This window comes from Haplochromis burtoni, unplaced genomic scaffold (assembly GCF_018398535.1).
Source record: "Haplochromis burtoni strain Fernald_Lab_line unplaced genomic scaffold, NCSU_Asbu1 Contig_656, whole genome shotgun sequence".
In the NCBI taxonomy this organism is placed as follows: Eukaryota; Metazoa; Chordata; class Actinopteri; order Cichliformes; family Cichlidae; genus Haplochromis; species Haplochromis burtoni.
The window spans coordinates 32,371-57,537 of NW_024583017.1; the positions used below are offsets into that span (position 1 = coordinate 32,371).

General features: G+C 41.7%; 1 protein-coding gene across 3 annotated transcripts in view; it reads right to left on the reverse strand.

Annotated features, from left to right (window-relative positions):
- Window positions 1-22,700, reverse strand: part of xpo1b (exportin 1 (CRM1 homolog, yeast) b) — a 27,090-nt gene extending 4,390 nt beyond the window's left edge. Inside the window, exons 1-22 of one of the 3 annotated variants that reach the window (XM_005949447.3) lie at window positions 21,642-22,700; window positions 20,029-20,160; window positions 19,707-19,808; window positions 15,679-15,751; window positions 14,268-14,329; window positions 12,075-12,119; window positions 10,232-10,413; window positions 7,146-7,194; window positions 6,923-7,042; window positions 6,666-6,794; window positions 6,418-6,576; window positions 6,101-6,298; window positions 5,473-5,611; window positions 4,187-4,368; window positions 3,898-4,054; window positions 3,619-3,782; window positions 3,372-3,506; window positions 3,101-3,284; window positions 2,306-2,412; window positions 1,677-1,871; window positions 894-1,062; window positions 467-601 (exon numbers count right to left, since the gene is read on the reverse strand). In XM_005949447.3, coding sequence (XP_005949509.1) covers window positions 467-601; window positions 894-1,062; window positions 1,677-1,871; window positions 2,306-2,412; window positions 3,101-3,284; window positions 3,372-3,506; window positions 3,619-3,782; window positions 3,898-4,054; window positions 4,187-4,368; window positions 5,473-5,611; window positions 6,101-6,298; window positions 6,418-6,576; window positions 6,666-6,794; window positions 6,923-7,042; window positions 7,146-7,194; window positions 10,232-10,413; window positions 12,075-12,119; window positions 14,268-14,329; window positions 15,679-15,751; window positions 19,707-19,808; window positions 20,029-20,154 — 2,812 coding nt within the window. In that variant the 5' untranslated portion in view covers window positions 20,155-20,160; window positions 21,642-22,700. Of the gene's footprint in view, window positions 1-466; window positions 602-893; window positions 1,063-1,676; window positions 1,872-2,305; window positions 2,413-3,100; window positions 3,285-3,371; window positions 3,507-3,618; window positions 3,783-3,897; window positions 4,055-4,186; window positions 4,369-5,472; window positions 5,612-6,100; window positions 6,299-6,417; window positions 6,577-6,665; window positions 6,795-6,922; window positions 7,043-7,145; window positions 7,195-10,231; window positions 10,414-12,074; window positions 12,120-14,267; window positions 14,330-14,807; window positions 14,857-15,678; window positions 15,752-18,488; window positions 18,556-19,706; window positions 19,809-20,028; window positions 20,161-21,641 lie in introns of those variants that run through there. The other 2 variants (XM_014329999.2, XM_005949449.2) reach the window with 2 other exon arrangements.
- Between the last annotated feature and the right edge of the window lie 2,467 nt (window positions 22,701-25,167).

The following is a 25,167-nucleotide window of genomic DNA, read 5'->3' on the forward strand; positions in this document are numbered from 1 at the left end:
CACACACACACACACACAGAGAGAGAAAATGAATCCATCGTCTTTCCCTAATTCCCTCATCTTTGTAAAGCCACGTTCAAATTGATTTAGTTCTCTGGGGGAGGTGTTAATATTACCTGGCCTGGTTTAGTGACTTTAATCCAGTTCAGATAATGAATGTGTCTTTTTAAAAATGTTTTTGATCCCATCACCAGGAAGATTCAACACTACAATCAACTCCTAAATAAATCAGTACTGAGTAATGTGTGATCTTTTAAGCAAGAAGTCACTTCCATTTTTCAAACTAGTGCCTTTAAAAGGTTGTACTGAACTACTACAGCCTTACTGTGATCCGAGCCAATGATTTTAACATAAACATGTTCATCTGACCTGCACAGCAGACGCCAACATTTTTTGAAAGTATAAATATCATTTGGACGACTGCAGATTCAAACAACTGAACGGCATCAATCGTGTGTGAGCTCACCAGCAGTGTGCGATGTGTCAGTGACCACAGAGAAAATGTGCTGCAGGATATCGCAGAAATACGTCTGGTAGAAACTTTGAGCGGCTGCCTCCTCCTGGGCCACATTCTGCAGCAAGGTGTACAGAATCTGCAGACCTGAGCAGCGACAAGACACAAAACAACACAAAATTATAGTTGCACATCCTTCAAAGACCGCAGCAGCTTATTGTTAACAGCCGGGTTGCACAGTGATGTCGCTGTTCTGATGCACGTCTGTTTCAGTGTGAAAAGGATCACAGTGCACCTTCATGTCACGTGGATCCCACAGTGGATCCCACAGTGGATCCCACAGTGGATCCCACAGTGGGTTTTCCCATTATCAGTATTTAAGATGTTGTTGGTCAATAAGAGCATAAACACCTTAGTGTACTCATCTCTGTGCCCTTACCAGTGTCAGCCACGTTCCTCATGGTGTGCTTAAAGGCCCAGATGATGGAGTCCAGCACTAGTTTGAACTGGGCTGGAGGGATGGCAAGGAATGCGGGGAAGCAGTGCGAGTTTACAGCTTGGAGCAGGTAGAAGAAGTGGGTCCTGTGCTCTGGATACTCCTCAAAGTTCTGGTACAAACATACAAACAGATGATGAAAAATTTTAATCTACAAACCAAGTTATATCATAATGCTACACATGAAATAACGTATCAGCAGTCTAACTTAAATCTGGCCTCACACTGCTGCAGGTTTTTAGTTTTTGAGAGGCACCTGATGGGTCCCAGTTGTATTTTGGAGTGGAAACAGAGGCTCAGGTCAGAGTAAACAACAGCTGAAGCCGACTGAATTTAAGATTTTCATTTTTTTTCCTGCAGAACACAAGCACTTAACTGATAGTGACTAAAACCAATGCAGTGCTGCAGTTAAATAGATTTTTTGTTTTCTATCAACAATGATGACGTGCATGAATGTAATTATCCGTCCAGTGATTTACACACTGCAGTGAAGGCCGCATGGTAGATTGCTTATCCCACTGCAAATGAAAGCTGCTGATTTGATGACTGAGGTGTTTACTCACTACTCTCAGTAATAAAAGAGCTGCTGATAACTACGAACAGTTGAACAGACGGCCGGCCACTTGATAAACAGAAAGACAAAGACTGCTGTCTCGGTCACGTGTGCAGGAAAGATTTAAAAACAAATATCCACATATGATGCGTCAGCGGCTCACTGGGTCGTACCTTGTTGATCATGTTTAGAGTGCACTCAAAGACGGCATCAAAGATCTGGGGTATCTCGCTGGTGATGTGCCCCCCCAGCTTGTTGACAATAGTTGCCATGGTGCTGAGGACTTCAGGCTCACGGGCGGCAGGGACATTGCGTTGGTAGTCAATGAGGACGGCATCCAGCAGGGGGGGAACAAAGTTCTCACCAACCTGAAACAACAACAACAACAACAAGAGCCGTCAGCAAAGAAAGCTTTGAGTGACGCACAAAAACCTGAGCAGACATGCTTTAAATAAAACCATGAAAGGTGACCAACCCCTCAGTACAGTGACAAACTGTGAATATTAAAGGGTTGTGCAGATGCAAACACAGGGGGGGGCAGAAAAGTCTGCCGCAGGGGAACACAATCTTTGTGTCTGATCTAAAAATACCGATTGGATTGTTCGAAAGCTGTTCCACAGTCAGCTGTTCCACTGGCTGCTACAGTAGGAGTAACTCAGGAGGACACAAGAGTGTAAATATATCACTTCTGATATCATCAGCATTTTTAGTACAGCAGCTTTCTTCCTTCATTCTTTGTCAACATAAAGCCCCAACTGGGTTTGTCTCCTTCAGCAGTGACATATGTGAGCGCCTTTCTCACCATCTGTGGGTCGTTTGATCGGCTGACCCAGCCTGAGATCAGCTTCAGAGTCTCCCGTTTCACTGTTCTCATACTCCGGATCAGTGGCTGCTTTGTCACCATCTCACCTGCAACACAGACATTAGCAGAACATGCGACTTCTGAATGAGGATGGGAAAAAAACAAACAAAAAAAGTCTCACACATAGCAGCTGGGTCTAAATGTGTAGCTCTCGCTAAACTTAATGTGCACTGCACACCTCTCAAATCTCAGCTTTTTGTGCCAATGAAACCCATCCCATGTTACATAACACATATCTCACACGTGGAATTACCTTAATTACTGTAATGCAAAAAAAAAAAAAACGAGAGAAAAGACTTTGTAGCTGACTAAGAGCCCACTTGGAACAGAAGTCTGATAGAAAAATGGCTGGAATGAAGAAGTATGATATAATTACAGATCATTAAATATTATACTAGCGCTGCACCCATTTATCAGCTAAACACTGGCCCCTATTCTTCTCGATGACTGGTATCAGCAAATAAGATGTCAATTATCTGAAACAGTGGCTGATATTCATCTCATCTACCACACTGACTTAACCCTGATTGGAGTGTGATGAACACTATAAAAGTAAAACAAACAGTATAAACCTCTGAAAATCAACTCAGTTTGTGTGCTGCTTACAGAACAGCTATAACCTCACTGCTCTGACAGCAGCATGACAGTAAGCATGTTTACAACCATCTGTCTGCAGTGACCACCATGCAACTGTGACAGTCTGCTGCACGATGAAAACAAATGTGCCGGTCTTACCGTTTGTCTGAATGGCAGCAGAGATGTTCTCGCTGAGGCACTTGTACACGTTGAGCATGTCAAGGTAAATCCGTCCCAGCTGGATAACAAAGGGGTGTCCCACTGCCTTGCAGGCCCTGACATTGGTCTTAAGAATGCTGCCCAGCTGTTTGACGGTTTCTGGGTCCTTCAAGATGTCCACGTTCTCATGGACGGAAGAGGAGCAGAAGAGCCATTAACAAACAGCTTGTGTGTCTCTGAAATGTGAATAAACGGTGATACACCATCTTACCTTGGTGGCCTGCTGGATGATACTGTCCCACACTTGATTGGGCAGCAGCATATATTTCTCTATCAGGTGCTCCTGAACAGCCTGGTCGGTCTGTGCCCCGATCATGTACCCTACTGCCTCATAAAACGTGTGCACCTGTACGTACACACAAACAAACAAAACAGTCAGCACAGACACTCAACTGGGCAAATAAGAGACAGCTGTGCCTCTCTCTGATGGATTTCTGTGGGTAAGAACACTTAATGACCTGCTGAGGCTGAAGGTCACAGATGATCGTGTTAATGTTGTTGAGGATCTCATCGATGAAGGGCATCACCTCTCCCACCTGCACCTGGATAAAGTGGCGCCGACACTTCTGGGCAATCTTAATGAAGGTGTCGCACGCCATGTCCTGAACTCCATCATGGGTCTCTGTGAGGGCAGGACAGAAAAATAAAAATGCATTAGAGCTGTATCCATCTATTCATCCATCTGCCTGAAATAGATGCAAAGAGGGAGATCAACAAATAAAAATACTCCAGCTCACCATGCATGAACTCAAAGAGCTTGTTCACAACAGTTTTGAGGAACTTCCAGTGGGCTCTAAGAAAACGAGGGTACTGGCCAACAATGTACATGATGTTAGAGGCGATGATGGCCTTGTTGTCTTTTCCTCGCTTCTGCTCACAGAGACCCAGCAGATCCTGAAGCAAACACCAAAGGATTCACTTAGGCTTAATGTTAAACCTTATGGGTGAGACAATAATTAATATGAGGCATAAGCATGAGTGAGGGACTGCTGTCACCTAAACCTAAATACACAGACACATCAATACCTTAATGACAGTAACAAGGAACCTCTTCTCATCCTCCTCGTGCATAGCCCCACTGATGGATCCAATGGCCCAGCACAGTGTGTTGAGGTTCTTCCAGGACCATTCAGTACCATTTACCTGGTTGTGAAGCTTCTCTGTCATTATGCGTTCTGTGTCCGCATAATCCAAGTGAGTCAGGTACACTGCAGGACAGTAGAGGAAATGTGTATCAGAGTACAGTACAGTTTCTGCTGAATTAAGAGTTAAAACTAGAGACACAGTTCAGAACCAAGACAGAGAGAGAGAGATAAAAACAACAAAAAAAGAAAGAAACATATATGAGAAGAAATGGCGGAATGAATTTTCCCTAAAAACACTGACGCCTGTGTGATGAGTGACACTGATCAAGCCAATTTAGTCAAATGTAAATTTATAGTCAGTCAGTTCTACAGTCAAAGCTAAAGCTTTCCCTACATCCATCCATTATTTAAACAGCTTATCCTTCTGCCAGTCTACGAGTTTCCAATCGATCTAACCTGCATTTCTTTGGATCTGTGGGGGAAAACCAGAGCACCCGGAGGAAATCCACGCAGACGCACAGAAAGGCCCCAGCCAGCCGGCAGTGCTAACCACTGAGCCATGGTGCCGCCCGATTCTCCTACAATATTTAAATATTACAGTGGTGCTGAGAACAACTCGCCTAACCTGTTGGAGGATGTGTCTGATCAGTAAATACAAATCCAGCTGCTGAAGCCACTGGATGGATGCATTAATTAAGATCTATTCAAAAATGTGACTTCTTGTGGTTATGATCAGTTAAACACTGCTTCTTAAGACAAGTGGCCTAGAAAAAAAAACAGAGTTTAAAGCTTGATTTACAGTCCTGTGTTGAATCCCTGCAGAGCCTACGCCGCAGTAGCGTCGTCATCATTTGCATTTGTACTTGAGCGCTGCTGAGTTGCACTGGTCTGCTATCACCAGTGTAAACTGAGACAATCACATTCACTTCAAGCTAATAGTATCATACCACTGCTACATCGAAATGCAAGAAAAAGACCCCCCCCCCCCAAAAAGAATTCAGAAGCGATCGAGCCTTTACACAGATTATTCGAGCTTTAAAACAAGAAACCAGCATGTACCTGCATTAGCAAAATCTTATTTTGCTAATCATTATACCGCGTTTACACAGGATTTTACTAGCAAGTGGAGACACAACTGCTGCAGCGTAGATTATGCTGCAGATTTAACACAGTACTATAAATCAAGCTTAAGGATATAAAATATTAGAAGCTATCATTAAGTCATACCAAGGGTCTCCCTCATATTCTTGTAGAGATTGATGGAATCTGTGTCCTTCATGAACTCCCTGACCACCTCCCCCTGATCATTCTCCACCACCAGGACCTCCTCTGGCTTGGCCATCCGACTTACCATCAGCAGACGCACCTGTTACTCCAGATAAAAAAAACCTGTCAGCAAGTACACAAATCAAAACACCTGCCTTTCACACACACAGGAAAATATAGCTTAGCTTGTGTTCTCATAAATGTAAAAGGACGATACAAGTGGTTTGTCTCCTGGTTATAGTCACATTTCACACATATGGAATGTAAAATATCATTAAGTAGAAAAAAAATGTTTGTATTACTTTAGTAGCTGCTGATTTTTAGTAACACTGTAACCAGCATCTCTTTTGGCAGCTCTGAAGCAGCCACCTGTCGCTGGCCTGAGCCAAGTCTTTCTAGTATGACTGCGAGCTGAGACGCTTCAGGTTCCACAAACTGGAAACACTTCAGCAACCTCTGTGTCATCTTCACTATAAACGTAAGACATGCTTCTTAAAGAAGAGTCTGCATTTATAAACTCAACTTCAATCATGGGGCTCTGCGATCATGTATGTGGTATGAATAAATACCATCTTGTTCTAAGAGGTACCTTGGAGAGAACGGGTAGATAGAGCTGTCTGCGTGGAGGCACATCAAAGTGCTGGTTGCCAGACAGCAGAGGGGACGTGGATGTGGAAAAGGGACTCTCTCTGTAGAGCTCAGCGGCCAAGTGATTCCAATACTCCAGGCAGATTTTGAAGATCTCAGTCTCTTCCACCTCTGACACCAGCAGCATGTAGTGGAGGGCCTGAAGGAGAACCAGGGGAGTTGCAATGTAACGTGAACATGTTAGCTAATTACCATAATCTTCTCCTGTGCAGCCTATGTAGAGCAACAACAAAATACAGAATGCCGTGCTTCCCTTACCTCCATTAATGTCTCTCTGAGGTTGAGCCTCTTCTCAATGAGTTGCCCGTGCTCTTTAAGGAAAGTACACAGGAACAGACTGAGGTTCTGGATGAAGTTTTGCTCGTCATCTTTCCCGTTGGCGTAGGCCAGCCGAATGTTGGTGTTCAGAGGCAGCATCTGAACAGATTAGAGTTAAAATTCATCTTAGAGTCTCAAACCGAGCAACGTGTCAGTGTGGCTTTGTCAGATGTCACCGGGTAACCCACCTGTTTGAGCTGACACATGGTCAGCGTGAAGAGGGTAACAAACTGCTCCTCGTACTGGCTGACACTCACGCCCGCAATCTCTGTCAGGCACTTCAACGTCACGTTGCGAAACATCGGCACGTTCAAGAACTGTTTAAAATAAAAAAATATATATGTTAAATATCCATTATAAATCGATTTTATGCACATCATCGAATATTTTAAATAATCACACAAATCTGCATCTTTGTGTGTTGTGTGCGCCTTTGCGGCCGCACCTTATACACCAATGTGCTGATCAGTTTGGTTTCAAAGATGTATCCCAGAGGAATCCAGTTGAGAAAACGCAGAAGTGTCTCCAGGGTGGCATGGACCAGGGGGGCATTCTGGGAATTCTCCTGAGGTGCACACAGCAACACAAAAATCAGCTGAAGAACAAACACTGGTGTGTAACCGATGATAAAAAGAATGTACGATACAAGGAAAAAGATGAATGCATACCATAACAAACTGACACAGCTGGAATATCTGGGAGAATTCATTGCACATGCTGAAAGAAAACAAACAACATGTTAAACAGCATCTGACACTGATAATGAAAGACAAATCTGAAAGTTTCATGTACAACCTGTGCCCTGAAACAATGTAAATAACCGTGGTTCGTTTCTTTTGATCACTTTATGTCTGTTCATGTTTGGTTTCAAACCAACACTGTTTAAAAGGTTTTGCTGCACTGACAGCAGCTAACAAGTTGCCACCTACTCAAGTAACACCGCCCTCTCTTATCCCCCCTCTCCAGTGTTACACTCCACCCATCTCATGCAGCAGTTTTCACACATGAACTTTGGGCCAGTTCAGGAGAGTCTAGTTAATATTTCTCACATTTGTCCTTCCTCACATGTAGCACACAATGGGACATGGTCTGCTTCAGACACAGTTGCACCGCTGGAAAAACACTGTAGTTTAGTGGAGGGTGCTGCCTAGACAGACTGCGTAGGAGGTACCACACACGATGCCCAACTGGCCAATAGTAAATGCACTGGGTGATGTTGGGTGACTTCCAGAAAAACTCAGCCATGTAAGAAAATGGCTACACTCTGACGTCTGGTGACAGCAGAACAGGGACGTTTTGAGAAAATACATTAAAGGCTTTAAGATGGCATTAAAATAAAGTGAGAGCATATAAAAGGAAGGAAATAAAAGATGGTTTTAATATTCTATCAATGTCTTTTCCTTTGGCGTTTGTGTGTATCATGTGACACGGTATTCCTGGGTAGCAGTGTATTAAATGTTTAGTCAGATTTAGTAGTTTACAGCTTGTTTAGTTATACTAGACTTGGTAAATTCAACTGCACCGAGTCTAAACATAATAAGCCTCATTTGTCATTGAATGTAGTTCCAAACAGTCAATCGGGATGACCTTCTTTAGTCATCTGAAGAGAAAAAAAACCCCCAAAACATCTAAAATCTAAAATGACTTCAGCCCCAGTGGACATATTTCGGATTCTTTGGATGAGGAAACAATAAAACATGAAGCTCCCAATCACGCGAGCTTCATGTTTCAGGAACGGCCTCCCTGATCTGAACCCGAGTGGTGTTTTGTTATTGGACTTCTGTGCAAATCACAGTTTGCCCATAACAAACACCTTGTTCGAACATAAGAGTGTCCATAAGTGCATGTGGCACATGAGGTCACTGAGGCAGTTAAACAACTCCTTGGTGGCAGAGCCCCTGGTGTGGATGAGGTCCGCCCGGAGTTCCTGAAGGCTCTGGACTTTGTAGGGCTGTCCTGGTTGACACGCCTCTACAATGTTGCGTGGAGATCAGGGGCAGTACCCCTGGACTGGCAGACCAGGGTGGTGGTCCCCATTTTTAAGAAGGGGGACTGGAGGGTGTGTTCCAACTACAGGGGGAATCACACTCCTCAGCCTCCCTGGGAAAATCTATGCCAGGGTGCTGGAAAGGAGAGTTCGTCTGCTAGTCGAACCTCAGATACAGGAGGAAAAATGTGGTTTTCGTCCTGGTCGCGGAACACTGGACCAGCTCTTTATCCTCTCGAGGATACTTGAGGCGCATGGAAGATTGCCCAACCAGTCTATATGTGTTTTGTGGACTTGGAGAAGGAATACCTCCTGTGGGAGGTACTACGGGAGTATGGGGTGTCTGGCCCATTGCTACGGGCCATTCGATCCTTATACAATTATTGCCAGCAATAAGTCAAACTCGTTCCCGGTGGGTGATGGGCTCCGCCAGGGCTGCCCTTTGTCACCAATTCTGTTCATAATTTTTATGGACAGGATTTCTAGGCGCAGCCAAGTGGCGGAGGGCTTTCACTTCGGTGGCCTCAGAATCTCATCTCTGCTTTTCGCGGATGATATGGTTCTGTTGGCTTCATCAGGTGGTGGCCTCCAGCTCGCACTGGAACGTTTCGCAGCCGAGTGTGAAGCAGCGGGAATGAGGATCAGCACCTCCAAATCTGAGGCCATGGTTCTCAGCCGGAAAAGGGTGGAGTGCCCACTCCGGGTCGGGGATGAGTTCCTGTCCCAAATGGAGGAGTTAAAGTATCTCGGGGTCTTGTTGATGTGATGGGAGCCAGAGATCGACAGGCGGATTGGTGCTGCAGCGACAGTGATGCGGACGCTGCACCGGTCCGTCGTGGTGAAGAGAGAGCTGAACGTAAAAGCAAAGCTCTCAATTTACTGGTCGATCTACATCCCTACCCTCACCTACGGCCACAAGCCGTGGGTAGTGACCGAAAGAACGAGATTGCGGATACAAGCAGCGGAAATGAGCTTCCTCCGAAGGGTGGCTGGCCTCTCCCTTAGAGATAAGGTGAGAAGTTCAGCCATCCGGGAGAGGCTCAGAGTAGAACTGCTGCTCCTCCACATTGAAAGGAGCCAGCTGAGGTGGTTCGGATGTCTGACAAGGATGCCACCTGGGCGAGGTGTTCCAGGCATGTCCCAGCGGGAGGAGGCCCGGGGCAGACCCAAGACACGCTGGAGAGATTATATCTCTCGGCTGGCCTGGGAACGCCTTGGCTAGAGGAGGTGGCTGGGGAGAGGGAGGTCTGGGCTTCTCTGCTCAAGCTGCTGCCTCCGGGGCCCGGCCCCGGATAAAGCAGAAGAAGATGGATGGATGGATGGCTATTAAACATCAACAACAGTCAACTGTGCTAAACAATCAACCCACATCTTTAGATATGAGGAATATTCATAAGAAAAAATCTATATGTTTATTTGATCTGTGTTTTTTTCCCCCCATAGCAGAATTTTCAGGCAAGTACACAACTGCATATTAATAATATAAAAGAAACTGTATAACAACCTTATTGCCCTGACATTACTGATTGATAACATGGAGCCACATTTCATCTTAAAGTGAAATCCATTTTCAAATGCCAGCACAAAGACATCGTGTTTCATGAGCCTCTGAAATAATGTGGCAACACAAAGTTGCAGGACTGAACTCTTTAAAAAGTTGATTTGATTGATTTCGGTGTGAACCTTCTATAGAAAAGCTTTCCTATGCTAAGGTATGTTGGGGGTAATGATCAAAGACATTTTGGCATCCATGCTCTCAAAACTGACCTGTCTTTTAGGTGTTTGGCCTTGACCTGGGTCATTTGGCCACTAGAGAAGTCAAACACCTCCTCGCTCAGCAGCTTCAGAATGACCATGTTGTTCTGACAGAGGCTCTCGCTGGTACGACTCGCCCCCACAATGTCACTGATGAAGGTGGGCCAGTGCTTGGGCCACTCCTGCTTCAGGATCTGCAGACGTAGAGGACACAGACATGTTAGTGAGAGATGGCACACACTGAGAAGAATGTGTAATCTGAAGAAAAAAACTAGATCAAACTGCAACTCCCCATCAGCCTCAAGTCAAAAACATTTCTTTTACAAGCATCCCGTAGTGAAGAAAATGCCGTTTTTGTTAAACTCCATACTTAATTGTCCATATTGAACATAACCATTTTAACCAGCCTCCTGACGATGAACGTGGAATCTGGAGCTCTTCGGCCCCTCCAGGCCAAAACAACGTTAGCTCAAATGACGTAAGCGGTGACTCATTCTCACTGGCATTAATGCAAAGTCACTTGTGAAGTCAGTGAACCAATCTCTGCCTCTTGCTCCCTCGCTCACACATACATCAAACGCAAAAACATGGGGAAAATGTCACGTTGCACATTTAGAAGCACTGAGGTCTAAGTTGTTGGTCTCATGGTCCTGATATTTCTACAACTCTACATTTACAGATTTCAGTGCCTTGCTGAATTAAGGATACTGCCATCAACAGCTCCATGATGATTTCCACTTTGCCAGTTTTTAACCAATTTGTATGTTTCCATACAGACACATACATCCATTTTTCTGCCACACTCTTCGAGATGATATCCTTTATTATCACAAGATCACAGTCACTTTCTAAGCATCGTTTGCCTCGGCTGAGACATTCAAGTAGTACTGATGTCCCTTTTTAATGACACTGATGTTTTTTGAGCCAGATCTACCAATTAAGAGTGACATCTTCAGGTTAAAAAGAACCACTGCAAAAGAGAAGCACTGAGGCAACAACAACATAAGGTTCAAACCCAGCGTTTTTGGATTTACTGCTTCATATGACGACACCCAGAATTTTACCATTTAGGAGTCGATAATGGTCAATAATACACACCCACTTGTTTATTAGACATTAACAAAGCACTGTCTTTGGTAGCAAGAACCACTTTGCTCATGGACCTGTAACATGGTCTCCAGTGGAAATTATGACATTTGCTGTGTTATCTTTACTGTATATACTGCTCTGAATCAGGCTGTATAGTACATATAGTACTCTGTGACTCAGTGGCTCTACCATGCCCCAGGCAATGAGTACAACACACGTAGCTAGCTAAGTGAATCTCTGCTCTGATGTACGCTACTGCTGTCAGAGTGAATAGCTTCTTGGAAACTGTTTGCTGACACTTTCTTTATCCCTCTCCACTATTCACCCACATGAACGCTGAGGGTTAGGAAAACATCACAGTTATAAACACAATGAAGTGTTTCTCAGTGTTACTGAGGCTCTGTAAAGATAATACTGATAGATTTAAAAGAAAAGTAACGCACACTTTATTATTTACAGTGTAACCAATACTATATGTTTGATATAGTTAGGTATTTAACAGGTCTGAAATGAAAACAAAACCTGTGGCTGAAAGTGCACAATCAAATCCTTTGTTTTAACAATTCTTGGATTCTCTGAAATTGTTTTGCAAATAGAAAACATTTACCACATGCAGCTCAGACACATCTAAGCGCACGCACGCACACAGACAATAGACAGGCCACATTTTTCATTCAGTAAACTAACAGTAACAACGCAAAATGAAGAGAAAACATCCCCCACAAAGGACTGAGTAGGTCCAAAAACGAACCCAAGCAACTCTTACCTGAACAAGGATCATGTTCAGCTTGCCAATGTACACCTTCTCTTTCTAAAAAGAAATAAAAAGAAGTAAGTCAAGGAACACATTTCAGTTACACAACCATATCCTTTAAACACATCATGAAAAGGTAAGGTATAACAAGAGAAAATGTATGAACATGTTGATGTTTGACATTTTATATAAAATTAGTAAAGGCTGGGTCTCACCCACGAGATAAAGTCACAGGTGTTTGTAACAGAAATGTCGAGGCTGGTCATGTGTATTTGAAAGTAAACACCAAGAATTGAATTTATCCTACAATTATAACCTGCAGTAAAGTAAGCCAGACACAAATAGTCATTTCTATAATGGAGAGTTATGGTTTTTAAAGCTCACTGAAATTATTCTTTTTGAGTGCTCTTTTGGAAAATCCCCTCACAAAACCTCCAGTCTGGTGTATCTGGTTGGTTTAATAACCTTAATAAACTTGGTAAATATATCATGTTTTGTAGAGTTACATACTTGAGAATGATGCAAACACCTGAAACACGGCTGGAAAGTTGCTTGCTCAGCAGGAAGTTAAATACTAACTAGACATCATTTTGTTGTAGGTGGCATCTGCACTCCTTCATTTTTATGTTGTCTTCTTCTCCTCAGCTAACCTCTTGTTAAAGCAAACAAGTATTTAACAGTGTTCACCGTCTGGCTCTTCTGACTTCACATTTAAAATCATTTAAGGAAAGCACAAATCCTTTCCATTAATCAAATCTAAAACAAAATTTTACATTTCCCTTTACCTTTCAATTTACCCCCCTTTCTTGCTGTTTTTATAACAGCAATACAACCACCAAGAAAAATCAAGCTTCATTGGACTTAAAAACCTTAAAGCTAGGCCAGCATGTCATATTTTCATGTATCAATCTCTGTACTTATGAGAAAAACACTGCATTCTCCTAATGAACACCAGAAAAGCTTGCTGTCAGTTTAAATTTAAAACATTTTACAACTCCAGCCTTTTAACTGCTTGAGTGCTCACAATGGCTGAAACAGTGAGAAAAGCTGCTGAAGTCACCATAGTTGTTCTGAATTACACAGCACTCTTAGCAGCTTAAGTCATGGCTGCCCTACTAACCTGCCTGTTTAAAGTGCTGCTGCAATAAAACATGGACACAAATAACGAGAGAGGGAACAAGAGGCTGTTTGTGCAAAGTTTTTTAACATCGACGAGGTTATAAATTGTTACCCTGACACCAAACCTGTGTTCTAGCTTTGTGTTTTTAAAGTGAACCTTCTAATATGTCTGACTTTTTTTCCTTAAACCACAGGGAGGTTGTGTAAAATGTACACTTTAATCATTTAAACCCTTTGCTGAACTGCAAATAATAAGAGCCATATTAAACACCAGCATAAGAAAGCCTGTTTATGATTTATAATATATACCCATTTAAAATTTCCCAGTGACATGCTTCCAAAATCCTGGAAACGTGGACTAAACTCTTTGCAAAAGAAACTCAAACAATCAAACAAAAATCTGGTGGAACTTCTTTGCCTTTAAGCTAATTTGTAACATTACTGAGTACAAAAAACGCACCGCAGGCAGGATCTCTCCAACTTTACGATGGGGAGGGTCTCACCACCTTGTTCTTGACTGAATGGGCAAATTGCCCAATTGTAAAGAACCCGGGAGCAATTAAAAGATTCACAGAATCCTGACAAATCTCTGCACATAAGCGATAAGACTCCAATGTTTAACAGCCATGGACTTTGGGTCCTCAGACAGCACTGCACTGCTGTAGAAATTACTATGAATACAGTTCATCAATGCATTCACAAATACAAATAAAATGTTATTTAAAGAAGAACAAAAAGCTCTTCTCCAGGCCTGAGCTCATTTAAGGCAGACTGATGGGAAGTGGAAAATTACCCTGTGATCTGAATCAAAATGGGAAATTGTTCGTGTACACATGGGCACATCCCAGACCTGTGACCCACTCAAAACATCTGGGGCGTTATGGACACAAAGATGTGACACAGGCAGTCCTGAACTACTGACTATTTGAAATCCAGTCACGAGAATGGGAAACCAAATTCTCCAACTCTTACAGGGTGTTTCTAACGGAAGAGGTTTTGCAACAAAGTAGGAGCTTTTTTTGTTGTTCCATCTCGTACTATTACCCCAAGAATACAACCTATTTATAAAATATAAAGTTTACTCACCTCTACACTTGATGCATCAGATGAAGTCTTGATAATGAGCCCAACAACATACTTTTTTATACCTGGCAAATACACAGAGAATATCAGAAGATGTCCGTTAGCATGCACCAATAAAAATGTGTTCATCAGCAGTTTCCTGGAGCACATTAGTCAGTAACCCTAACACAATCTGCGGGCTCATAACTAGCTGAATCTGCCAATCATATCCCACATTTGTACTGTAGAAAAAAAAAGGTGTGGTTCTCCATATACACACACTGTTGCAAAGCCAGTTTATAAACACGTGGACGTGAGCAGCAACTGCCACTGAACTTTCACAGGACAAAACCCTTTGGTCGGTTCAGTGGAAGTTCCATTTTCCCCCACGTGTTTTCACAGACATTCAAGATTGTCAAAGTGAGCAGAGCATCTTTAAAATGCGTTTTCAGCTCCCTCGCATTTCTCTCTAGACTGCAGCTGACTACGAAAATGTGTGTTTTGGTGTGGTGAGAGGAGCCGAAAACAAGGCAATACTCTGACACAAGGGGGGAAAAGACATACTTGCCAGTCGCCCTGCACTGGGTTTGCCACTTGAACAAAATTCAGGCATCTACGGTCAGAAGCAGGTAAGTCTTAGGTCAATGAAAAAATTAATTTTGAGCAAAATTATAGAAGAATGGAGGGAGGCAGAATCATCTGATTTGCACATGATCATCAAATTTATTTCATTATCACTGCTTTTTCCTCTGAAATGTTTTTCTAAATAAATTCTGTTCCACTGTGTTGAGACCTCTGCTATGTGCTAATGCTGATGTGTCCAATTGACAATTAGGCAATAATTAAAGGCTGAACATTAAGAACCAATAGCCATATACTGATAACACTGCAACACTTTATATAGGTTCATACGCACATTTACCTTGTCAACAACTTCGTGTAACGTTTAAAATTATCAATAAACATTTTGAAAATATAACTGACAGCAATTACCGCACTCCATTAACCCATCCCTCATTCCTCCCTGGGTACAATGTGGAAAAACTGGCTCAAAGCAACACACACAATCTGTCATTGATTTTAGAAACAACAACATATCCCATCAGAATAATGTAAGGCTAGACAACAGTAACAACGTATCTACTTTGTTTCCTCTCAAAAAATTTCCCTCACAAAGCATTAAAAACAAAATAGTGCTGGGGTGTTTTCCTTGTTTCCTCTCTAAAACTACTGCTCAAATGCAGAATCCAACCTTTCCGAGTAGCCAGTTCGAGTCAGTCGAGCAGAAAACAAACCAGCATGCTTAGTGGGGGAATACTCCTCAACATGGCAACCACACGTCACATTTACAAAGAAAAAAACTAAACAAAAACAAAACACACTAACACCATGGGAATAAATGTTTCAGGAATTTTTCCACAAAAGAAACTTTTACCTTCACACTGATTCCTGGGAAGAATCTTCCATCTGGTTTTGATAACCGTTTCCAGAATTTGGAGAGCATAGTACTGTAACACGCAAGGAAGAAGCAGCATTAGGACAAAGCTGTTATGACAGCATCCAACAATAAGAAGTGCCCACCTTTAATCCAAAAACAGTATGAAGTGGACCAGTCTGCAATAACTTGCATTTCTAAACTAGATTGCACTGAACCACATTTCATGCAGATTTTGTAGTGTGCAACACTTTCAACTTTTTTTAAAAAATATATATATTTGTACAAGCAGCATTATGCTGGAACACTGCAGAAGCCCTGCTGTTATTCTCAGCATCACACCAGACACAAAATAAGGAGAAAAAAAAAAGAAAAAAAGAAAGAAAAAAGGCAACCCATTAACCAGCTTTGTCACAGATTGCTTCAAAAGGGAGTCAAATGGCCTAGAAGACATAACAAGGTTTAAACGCCTCTAATCTAGGCTACATGGACCTTTGTAGGGTTGGGCATCGAGAACTGTTTTTAAAGGACAATTTGTTCAAGTGCAATATTGCTACAGGTTTCTTTTGTCCCTTAAACTGATTGTGCTTTAAGACCCCTTAAAGCAAATTCTGAGCCCACTGTGCTTCAGTCTACATTAAAGGTGGAGCATGCATCATACAAGTACCCACCACAGGAGTCTGTGGGATATTCTGGGGCAACTGGACAACTGTACAGGTTTCCACTGCAGAACTCATATTACCTTTCTGACTGCTGTTCTTTTCAGGGAGGAAAACCCGCTGTGGGGTCGATAGGACCGGATATCCTAAAAATATAACCAGCGTTTCTGCTGCCAACTAGCAAGAGCAACATTTTAGTTAGAGCCTGACCAAAAAAATTAGATATTGGACAATAGCCCTCCTTTTCTCCACCTCAGACACACAAAATATAAAAATCAAATTTATTTTCTGCTCAGATCAGCTGGTTGTTGTGTTTGCCAACAGGGAGGCTGCAGCGCACCCACTGGTGAGCAACATGTTTGAAGGGTGTTTCTCTCACCTCATTTTCTTTTAGTTTTTACATTTTCATTCATCAAAGGATACTGACACATCGGAAAATGGGTCATATCAGCCAATCGCTACAGTGAAATAAAACAGAGGTTCAATATAAGCTCATACATACTGAGGAAGAATTTATGGATATATACTTTGTTGGCTATTTTTCATACCTGTTAAAAGTGTCACAACAATGCCAACATTAACAACCATCAAACCTTGAGAACTCCTCGATACTAACAGTCTGTGTAAACATAGTGACTGTCTAGGTTGCTCACAATTCTACATAACCACTCTTTCACTAAAGGCATGCCATTTTCTCAGGTTCACAACTCTGTCATTACTTGTATGAAGTCAATCTGTTTTTTTCTCTAGTTCCTGCAATTAAAAAAAGACAAAAGGAACAAAACCCAACCAACAAATAAGCAGTTTTAGCTGAAAATGCTGCAGATATCAAATATATACCAACACACATTTATTTGACACTTTTTGTAATACCAAAGGTTTGTCTCTGTTCCTATGAAAAATATAATTACAGCTCATGCAATAACTTGCCAGAACTACCTCATAACATTGTAAGTTCCTTCAGACTGACAATCCATCAAACTCAGTTGCATTTTTCAAACTGTATCTCGTGGATCAAATTTCACTGTGGCCCTCTAACAGAGACATACATTTTTTCGCTTATTTTAAAGCAGATTTTTTTTGGACTGAAAGCCCTTTAAAATTGCAGTATTTTCAACATCTGAATTTTTTTTTATTTAATTTTCCCAGACGCAGCATGTTCACAAAAAGCTAAAGCCACAGATCGCTATGAAATTCAAAATTGTTATCCCCATTGACAAAATCACAAAACCTTGCCTTTAAAGGTCGTTTCTTTATAATAACCAGAATTTAAGGAAGTGAAGCACCAACCTAGCTACAAAAAAAGAAAAGAAAATAACAACAGTATCATGTTGTCGATACCCAACCCTAAACTCTAGTCCATTTTCTTTACAATGCTTCATTTCTAACTTAAATTCAACTTTACCTGGTGTGTCATAAAGAACAGCAGGACCACCACAGATTACACTAATTTAAGTCACTTACTTGTGAAGCATAAAGAAATAAAAATATAATTTGTTAATCCAGGTTAGTTTATGATCTGATGTTACTTCAGCTGACTGTTTCAACTGTAGGGATCATCACTTGAGACCATGAGTCAATAAATTAAAAAAAAAAAAAAAAAAAGAAGAAGAAGAAAAAAATAGTAGTAAGAAATGACTTGTATTACAGGATGTTATTAAAGCAAGATTAACAGTGTGCTACGGACAATGGATGCTGGAAGATTAAAGGTGAAAGCTCCTTATAACAAGCTGACTGTACACCACTCGCAGGTGTCACCTGGAGCGCTGCATTAAATTCTGCCGTGTTTTATTTCACCTTTAATTACCGGACTACACAAACCACCGCGCAAGGTAAGAAGAGAGAAATTACAAGTAGGAAACTGCCAAATGCCTTGCAACATTTCAGCTCACAGAGGTGCATCTTAAGAAGAGGCCATGACGAGAGAACTCAGCTGTACCGTTTAAAAAAAAAGAAAAAAAGAAAAAAGGAAAAGCATGAGAGCGAGGTGGGAACAGTGCCATGATCCCTACAGTTGAAATTAAATCTTTTCGTGTCTCTTTACAATAGATCCTACTGACTGCAGCCTGCACCCACCCTCTGTCCAATGAAACAGATGCAATAAAAACGGATGAACAGAATTCAGTCAAAGGGAATTTAAAAAGGGTAGACCTTGTGGAGGCCTGCCGTCAAAGCCTAGCTGTGTCATGATGCACAGGATGACACACCCCTTCTCTTCCTATTACAAGCCATAAACATAATGGAACATTGTGATTAATATCAAAAAGTCACAACTTGAAATCATGACAATTTCAAATATAGCTACTGTAGTTAATTAAAAAACAAACAAACAAACAAAAAAAGGCAGACACCCAAAGTGCTTTGAAACTGGGCATTTTTCAAACTTATCACTGAAGATAGAATGCAGGATTCGAGAGGTGTTTACCTTGTTTCCTCAATTATCCCTATTTATTTGGCAAATTTATGAATTTTAAAGTGATATTGATACATCAAGAACTCAGATTAGTATTGAATGTCAGTATTAAAAGCAGTCTTACAAGCAAGCAAAAATAAATAAAATACAAATGAAAAACAAGTATCAACATTACTTTGAGGAAGTTGTGTATGATTTGCACTTCAATTCATTCATACCATGTAAATATTATGCTTTGATTATGGATATGTACTGGCTTTAACAGCACAATTCATCTGTAAATCTTTGACATCTGAATGGTTACAAAGTCAAACGTTTACCATTCACAACTGGTTGCTTAACTAGCAGTACCACCATGCAGAAGCAGCACAACATACACTTGCAAACAGATGTCCTAGAAACACACAAGACCCAAATCTTTAAATAGTTACCAAGATTCATTCGGTTTTCTTAAATCAAAAAAACATACAACCACATAAGCAGAAATGCCAAATACACTTTACATCTATGTAAATGTTAATTATTAGCAGGTGTGGAAAGTTACTTTAACCATCTTTCATAACCCTTTATATTACCACACAAACAGGATTGGCATGCATGGAGTTTTACGATAGTTGTATTTAGAGAAGTACGTTTTAATAATACAACAGTAAGATGACAGAAAGCCTCCATTGTTTGTCTGCTAGGTTCAGATCCAACAGAATTCAGAAGGACAGGGGTCCTGCATAGCTCAGCAGTTAGGGCATGAGACAAACACTGCAAGTGCATAAAGCTGCTTCCAACAAAAAGATCCACTACAAAGTATCTTTTATATAAATGAAAGCATGGTATAGGCTAACCACTGTGACGTAGGGTGAAGCTTTTATGTTGTTTTGTGTGCTGGCTAAAAATACTTCTTCCTCAAAGTACATGCAAGTTTCCTTTCAACAGCATTTTGCAGGTAAGAGTTAACTTACTTTGGTGTTCATGTTCTGGGAGAACTCAAGGATGGTATCCACTCTCGTCCAGGCATCTGGGTGCTCTTTTAAGTGTGTCAACACTTCTTGTGCCATTCTTTGCTGTAAATCGATGAGGATAACACTTTAGAATTAACACTGAGGTGATATGAAAAGAATTGCAAGGAAAATGCAACAGTAAAGTCAACATTGTCTGTCTTACAAAAAGTCAATGTGTTACTCTCAGGTGAATGTAAAGTGGAACTTAAAAGAAGAAATTTACAAGCAGCTTCTTTCAGATATGGTGTAGAGATAGAGAGAGAGAGAGAAAAGGATAACATACCTGTGGTCCTACCCCATGATACAGACAGTTCACCACATTATCCAGCAGATTGATATCCAGTTTCTGGTTGAAGTCCAGCAGCTGCTGTGCTGCATGGTCTGCTAACATTGTCATAACTGCTGGCATAGAGCTCTGCAACAAGGACAGGGGGCGGGGGTCATGAGTGCACAGAACGCATTTAACAGACAAAGTCATGTGAACTGTGTGTTTAGAAACCATTCTTAACAGCTGACCGTGTAACAAACATCTGCTAGACCAACCACTGAGCTGTCATTTTAAGATATTAGGCTCATGGTGTCACATGCCTGTCATGTTCAAAAAGTACAGGAAAGCTCCTGGTTCCTTTGCTGGACTCCGTTTAGGAAACTTCAAACTGGCTGAAAATGCTGGACATAGTACTCTGGTTTACACCAGGAGCCCAGGGACTCGAGCAGCAAAAGCCAAAATAACTTAAAATCAATCTCAGTATAATTCCAAACCTTTTATTAGAGAAAGAGAGTTACAGCGCCACGTTATCTTAAAAAAAACAACAAAACAGGCCAGTATTGATCCGTAAACAGATGAGTGCACTATTCAGAAAGCCGAAGTCAATGACACTGCGCTTTTGCTTTAAACAAACAACTTAACAGCTGACTCAGACACAGTTACAAGCAGGCTTTTAATCCGTCCGTGGTGCCTGCGTTGTTTCACTAACCAAGCACTCATTTCTACAACTGCATTAGTATCATTAAATGAGCCACGTGCCGCATATACTATCCGACGTCACGTTGTTTACGTCTGTAAAACACCGAGCACACCGCGAATGACTGGCAGCAACAGTTAAAAAACAACAAACGCATCTTACAACCACGTCTACCTAGTAGCATTACCCGCTAGTTTAAAAAAAAAAAAACAAAAAAGAAAAAAAACAAGAGAGAGAGAGAGAGAGAGAGAGCACAAGCGCGTCTCCCGCACACATTAACCAGCCACTAGGATTCACCCCACACATGTGCTCCCTCACTGCTCACTCCAACCACTCCCACCGAGGATACCAGGGACGGAGGGCGCTCATAAATAAATTTTACTCGCCGTGTCGTCACCGCTGTTTAGAGAAGTTAGCGCTTCTTGCTGCGACTCTACTCCAAAGACTAGAAAGGATTATGGGCCATTTTCCGGTACAGTACGGTAAAGTTAATACTGACGCCGTTTAGCACCTAGCAACATCAACTCGACATCCGCTCGCATCACGTACACGAGTGATGCTGCCTCGGTGGGAGAGGCGCGGATTTAATCTCACGCAGTTTGGTGCTTGTCTGCAGCGTCGCACGTAACGTCAAAAGAGGTAGCCTGATTATGCGTTTAGTTCAGTAAAGTTACAACACTTTCTCTGACAGCCAGCGTTAGCTTATTTTTAAGTGGCAAATGCTAGCAAGCGGACAGTCGATGGCTATTTGGTTATCCCCACTGATGCCACTGCATTCTGAATTAGCATGTCGTTACATGAGCTTCAAGGCAAATTACAAGATAACACAGGTTAATGTGCACACCAAAATGCATTTTATTCTCTATAAAGGGTAAAGCCAAGACACGTTAATCACAGCATGGCAGGTTCGTACTTCACCCCAGTTACCTACCTAATATCCGAGGCTCTGACTGAAAAGAGTGGCGTTTGCCAAAAAAAAAAGCTACTAGGTACTTTGAGTACTTCAGAGTATCTGATGATTACAAAAGATTTCCTATCTCTGCAGCGTTGACTATCTCCAGCTCCAGTAGTGAATGATGTCTGGCTGGTAAGAACCACTGATGTGGATTCCAAAACTACTATCACAGTAGACCTAACAATCTGTTACTCCGATACATTTTACGAAACTAAGTAAACCTTGATTCACTAATTTATTCTTTACTCTAATAATTTTCCAGCAGGGTGGTATAGAGGTTGTGTGCCTGCGCCTCCTCTCTTCTCTCCTCTCAAGCAACTAACTCGCAACCGGTTGAAACCGGTTCAGACTGGGAGATTCCATCTCGGTTTAGTTTTCAGCCGATGGCGCCGCGTAAAGTTTGGACTTAGGTTACGCCCAGGCCGCGCTGTGATTGGCTGTGTCTCTGGCGAAGACTTCCTACTTGGCGTCCCATTGAAGGATCGGCCTGTCAGTTTATTTCAATTCGCACAAGCGCCCACGCGACTACTCCGCCCGGAGAGAAAAAGAGGGCAGACTCCCTTGCAGAATGGACTTCTACACGACTCCGTCTTACAGAATGGCGAATAACTTCTCGACCTGACTTTCGTGTCAAAACTGAGCTTTAACATAAACATTTCAATTATTTGAGCAATTACAAGAAATAACTGGAACGCGAGCGTGCAGCACGCGGAGCAAAAGTAATGGCGTTTGATGTTTGTTATCCATTTAAGCCTCTCTGTGGAAGTTTTGCTATTTTGAAGCCAAATATAGCCAGAAGGCAGAGTGCCTAGTTCATGCAGGTAGCCTGTTGGTTTGAATGATGTGATAAACCGCAACTACCATTCATTTTGCCTGTTGCTTGTAAGCTGGTAATTTTCCACCAGCCACGAGTGGGCGTGGTTACATGATCATGAACGCACGGGGTTAGAAAAACGACCTGGAGCAGAATTTGTTTCCCCGAATGGGTAACGCTACCAAAGTGAACGGGGGACATTATGTGTGTATATATTTAAATATATATAGTGTCAGCAGCAGCCGGATGATAAATGCAGAAACGCTGTCTTATATTTTCCTATTTGAGCGCCATATATTCAATGCACCGCTGTCAATGGAGGACGCAAACATGACAGCGTTTTTTTTCCCTCCTCTGTGGTCACGTGGTCCAGCGCGCTACTTGATGGAAAAATACTGGATTTGGTGTGTAGCGGAGACAGTACACAGCCCAGTAAAGTCATTCTGAGAGGATATTTCGAAGGGCGTTTTGAATGTTTACCCAGCAACACTATCTACCGCTCATTCTTTATGTTTCTTAGAAACCTGTAAGACTCGCTTTTTATTATTATTATGATGATGATGTCAAAGTAGTCAGAGGTGGGATGTAATATCTATTTTTAAAGTCCAAGTCGGACTGAGATGCACGTCAGTCAGTGAAATTGCGCAAACTGCAAGAAAATCCATTACCAGTCGGGTTGTTTCAGAGTTGCACGCTGCTCATGAGAAGCGTACGTGTTATGTTATAGTGCATGTCATGATGCAGTACAAGGGGAACTGACTGCACACAACTTACAGTGTAATGTCAAAGCTATTCCTATTAATGAAAAGTTTTTTTTCTTTTTGCATATTTTCCACGTCGAAAATAAGTTATGTTATTTCACCTGTTCTGCCAGTGTGCCAATGGCGTCCCAGTGTCCTTGGATCAGCCTCACACCTCAGACAGTTGGCCTATATCCGAGCCTTTGTTATTAACAAACAAGATTTCAAAGCCTATTATCTATGTGTGGAGTCATGCACGCCATTTGCTTTGCCCTCCGTCCTGTCACAGAGTGCCTGACCCTCAGGAGGACAGGAGGTGCACATTTCTAGATACAAACAGGTCATCCTGCTTTTTGGGAATGTAATAGACTAGGCAAAGCTATCTGAAGTCCAATTTATATTATGTGTAAGGTAAGACATGTTAACATTGGGATATGCTTTAACTGTGGTGGCTTATCATTTACATATAGTGCATGCACATAGTTGTCCACCCTTGTGAGTTTGACAGTTGTAATATATATGCAAACAAATAAGTAAGTATGATAGACTGCTATTTTTAATGCCCAACAGGAAAGTGTAAGTGCAAATCAGCAAACCTCCAAGTAGGTGTGTGACCTCTGCAGGAAAAAGTGTCAGGTACAATTTACAGCGAAGCCTCAGATATTGAAAAATGGATCTAAACCCATACCACAGCTGAAGGCTGATTTTTTTTATTTATTTATTTTCCATAAAGCCAGAAAAGCTTTTTTTTTTAAACATCAGCCGTGTCTTCACTGTAGGGTCCACCAGTGCCCTTATCATAGAAAGTAGGCCACACTGTTTAAAGTTTATGTCACTCTGATATCATTAAAAATAGATGTAGTACTATGAAAATCCTCATCGTGTCATTCATTTTCCCACCCTACATGAGCCCAGCTGCCCGCAGGGCCTCACTGTCCACACAAATGAGGTTCTCTGGTAGAGCGGTGCTGGAATTTATTTTCAAACATGTGTGAAGTTTGGAGGTAACCAAGCTCGATCAGGCACAGGCTGGTTAAAGCTTGTTCTCTCTGGCTGGAGCCTAGTAGGCCATTTACATATATTATCGTTGCACCACACTAGTGGGCTGACCTCTATGTGGCAATCAACTTAAAAAAAAAAACATATTGAAAGTTGTTGTGCTGGCTCATACTCCTCTTGTCCCAGTGCCCGAATGGTCAGCTTTGGCATGCAGGTCTATGATGGGAAAAGGAGAAATGAAAAGTGGTGCATAATTTCAGGGTATTATTGCGCAATGATCCCAGTGTGACAGAAAAAGTCAACTTGTCAACACTGTGGGCTGTTTAAACAATGCGTTTTACTTGCTTGTACCAGCTGCTGGTCGGTACAGGAAACTAATCTGTGCTACAGAGAATAAAAACACTCATTGTTTTTTGATTAGCCTCTGACTCTACCCCATGTTAAAGTCAGGACCTTATAAACAATTAATAGCGCCATCTCCTGCTGTAGAAGTGTTTCACACTCCTGCGTCTAAGATGTGATTTTGGAGTGCCATCTGCTGGAGAAATGGCTGCTTCTTTTTTATTTTGCTATCGCTGAGATCAAATCTCAAAGCAGTATTTCGATTTCCATTGTATTTGCAATATTGAGGTATTATAATTTTCTGAGCTTTGTCCACAGTCTTACAAATTTGGATCTTGGGTGTCATTTTAATGAGCTGTAGAAAGTCTGATGGTCTCTTAAAGTGTGTGTGTTGGTTATCTGGGTTACCAAAAAATTCTGGGTTCCAAACCAAAGTTAACTTATCAAATTGAAGCTTAAATCAGTGCTCATGTGGAGACCTTTGCTGTAGGCAATACACATAGATATTTTGTTTCTAAATCTATGCTTAAGTTTTTAGTTTTAAATGCAAAAAACAAAGATTTAACATCTCTAAAGCACATAACAGAGGATGAAGAACCCCTCATTT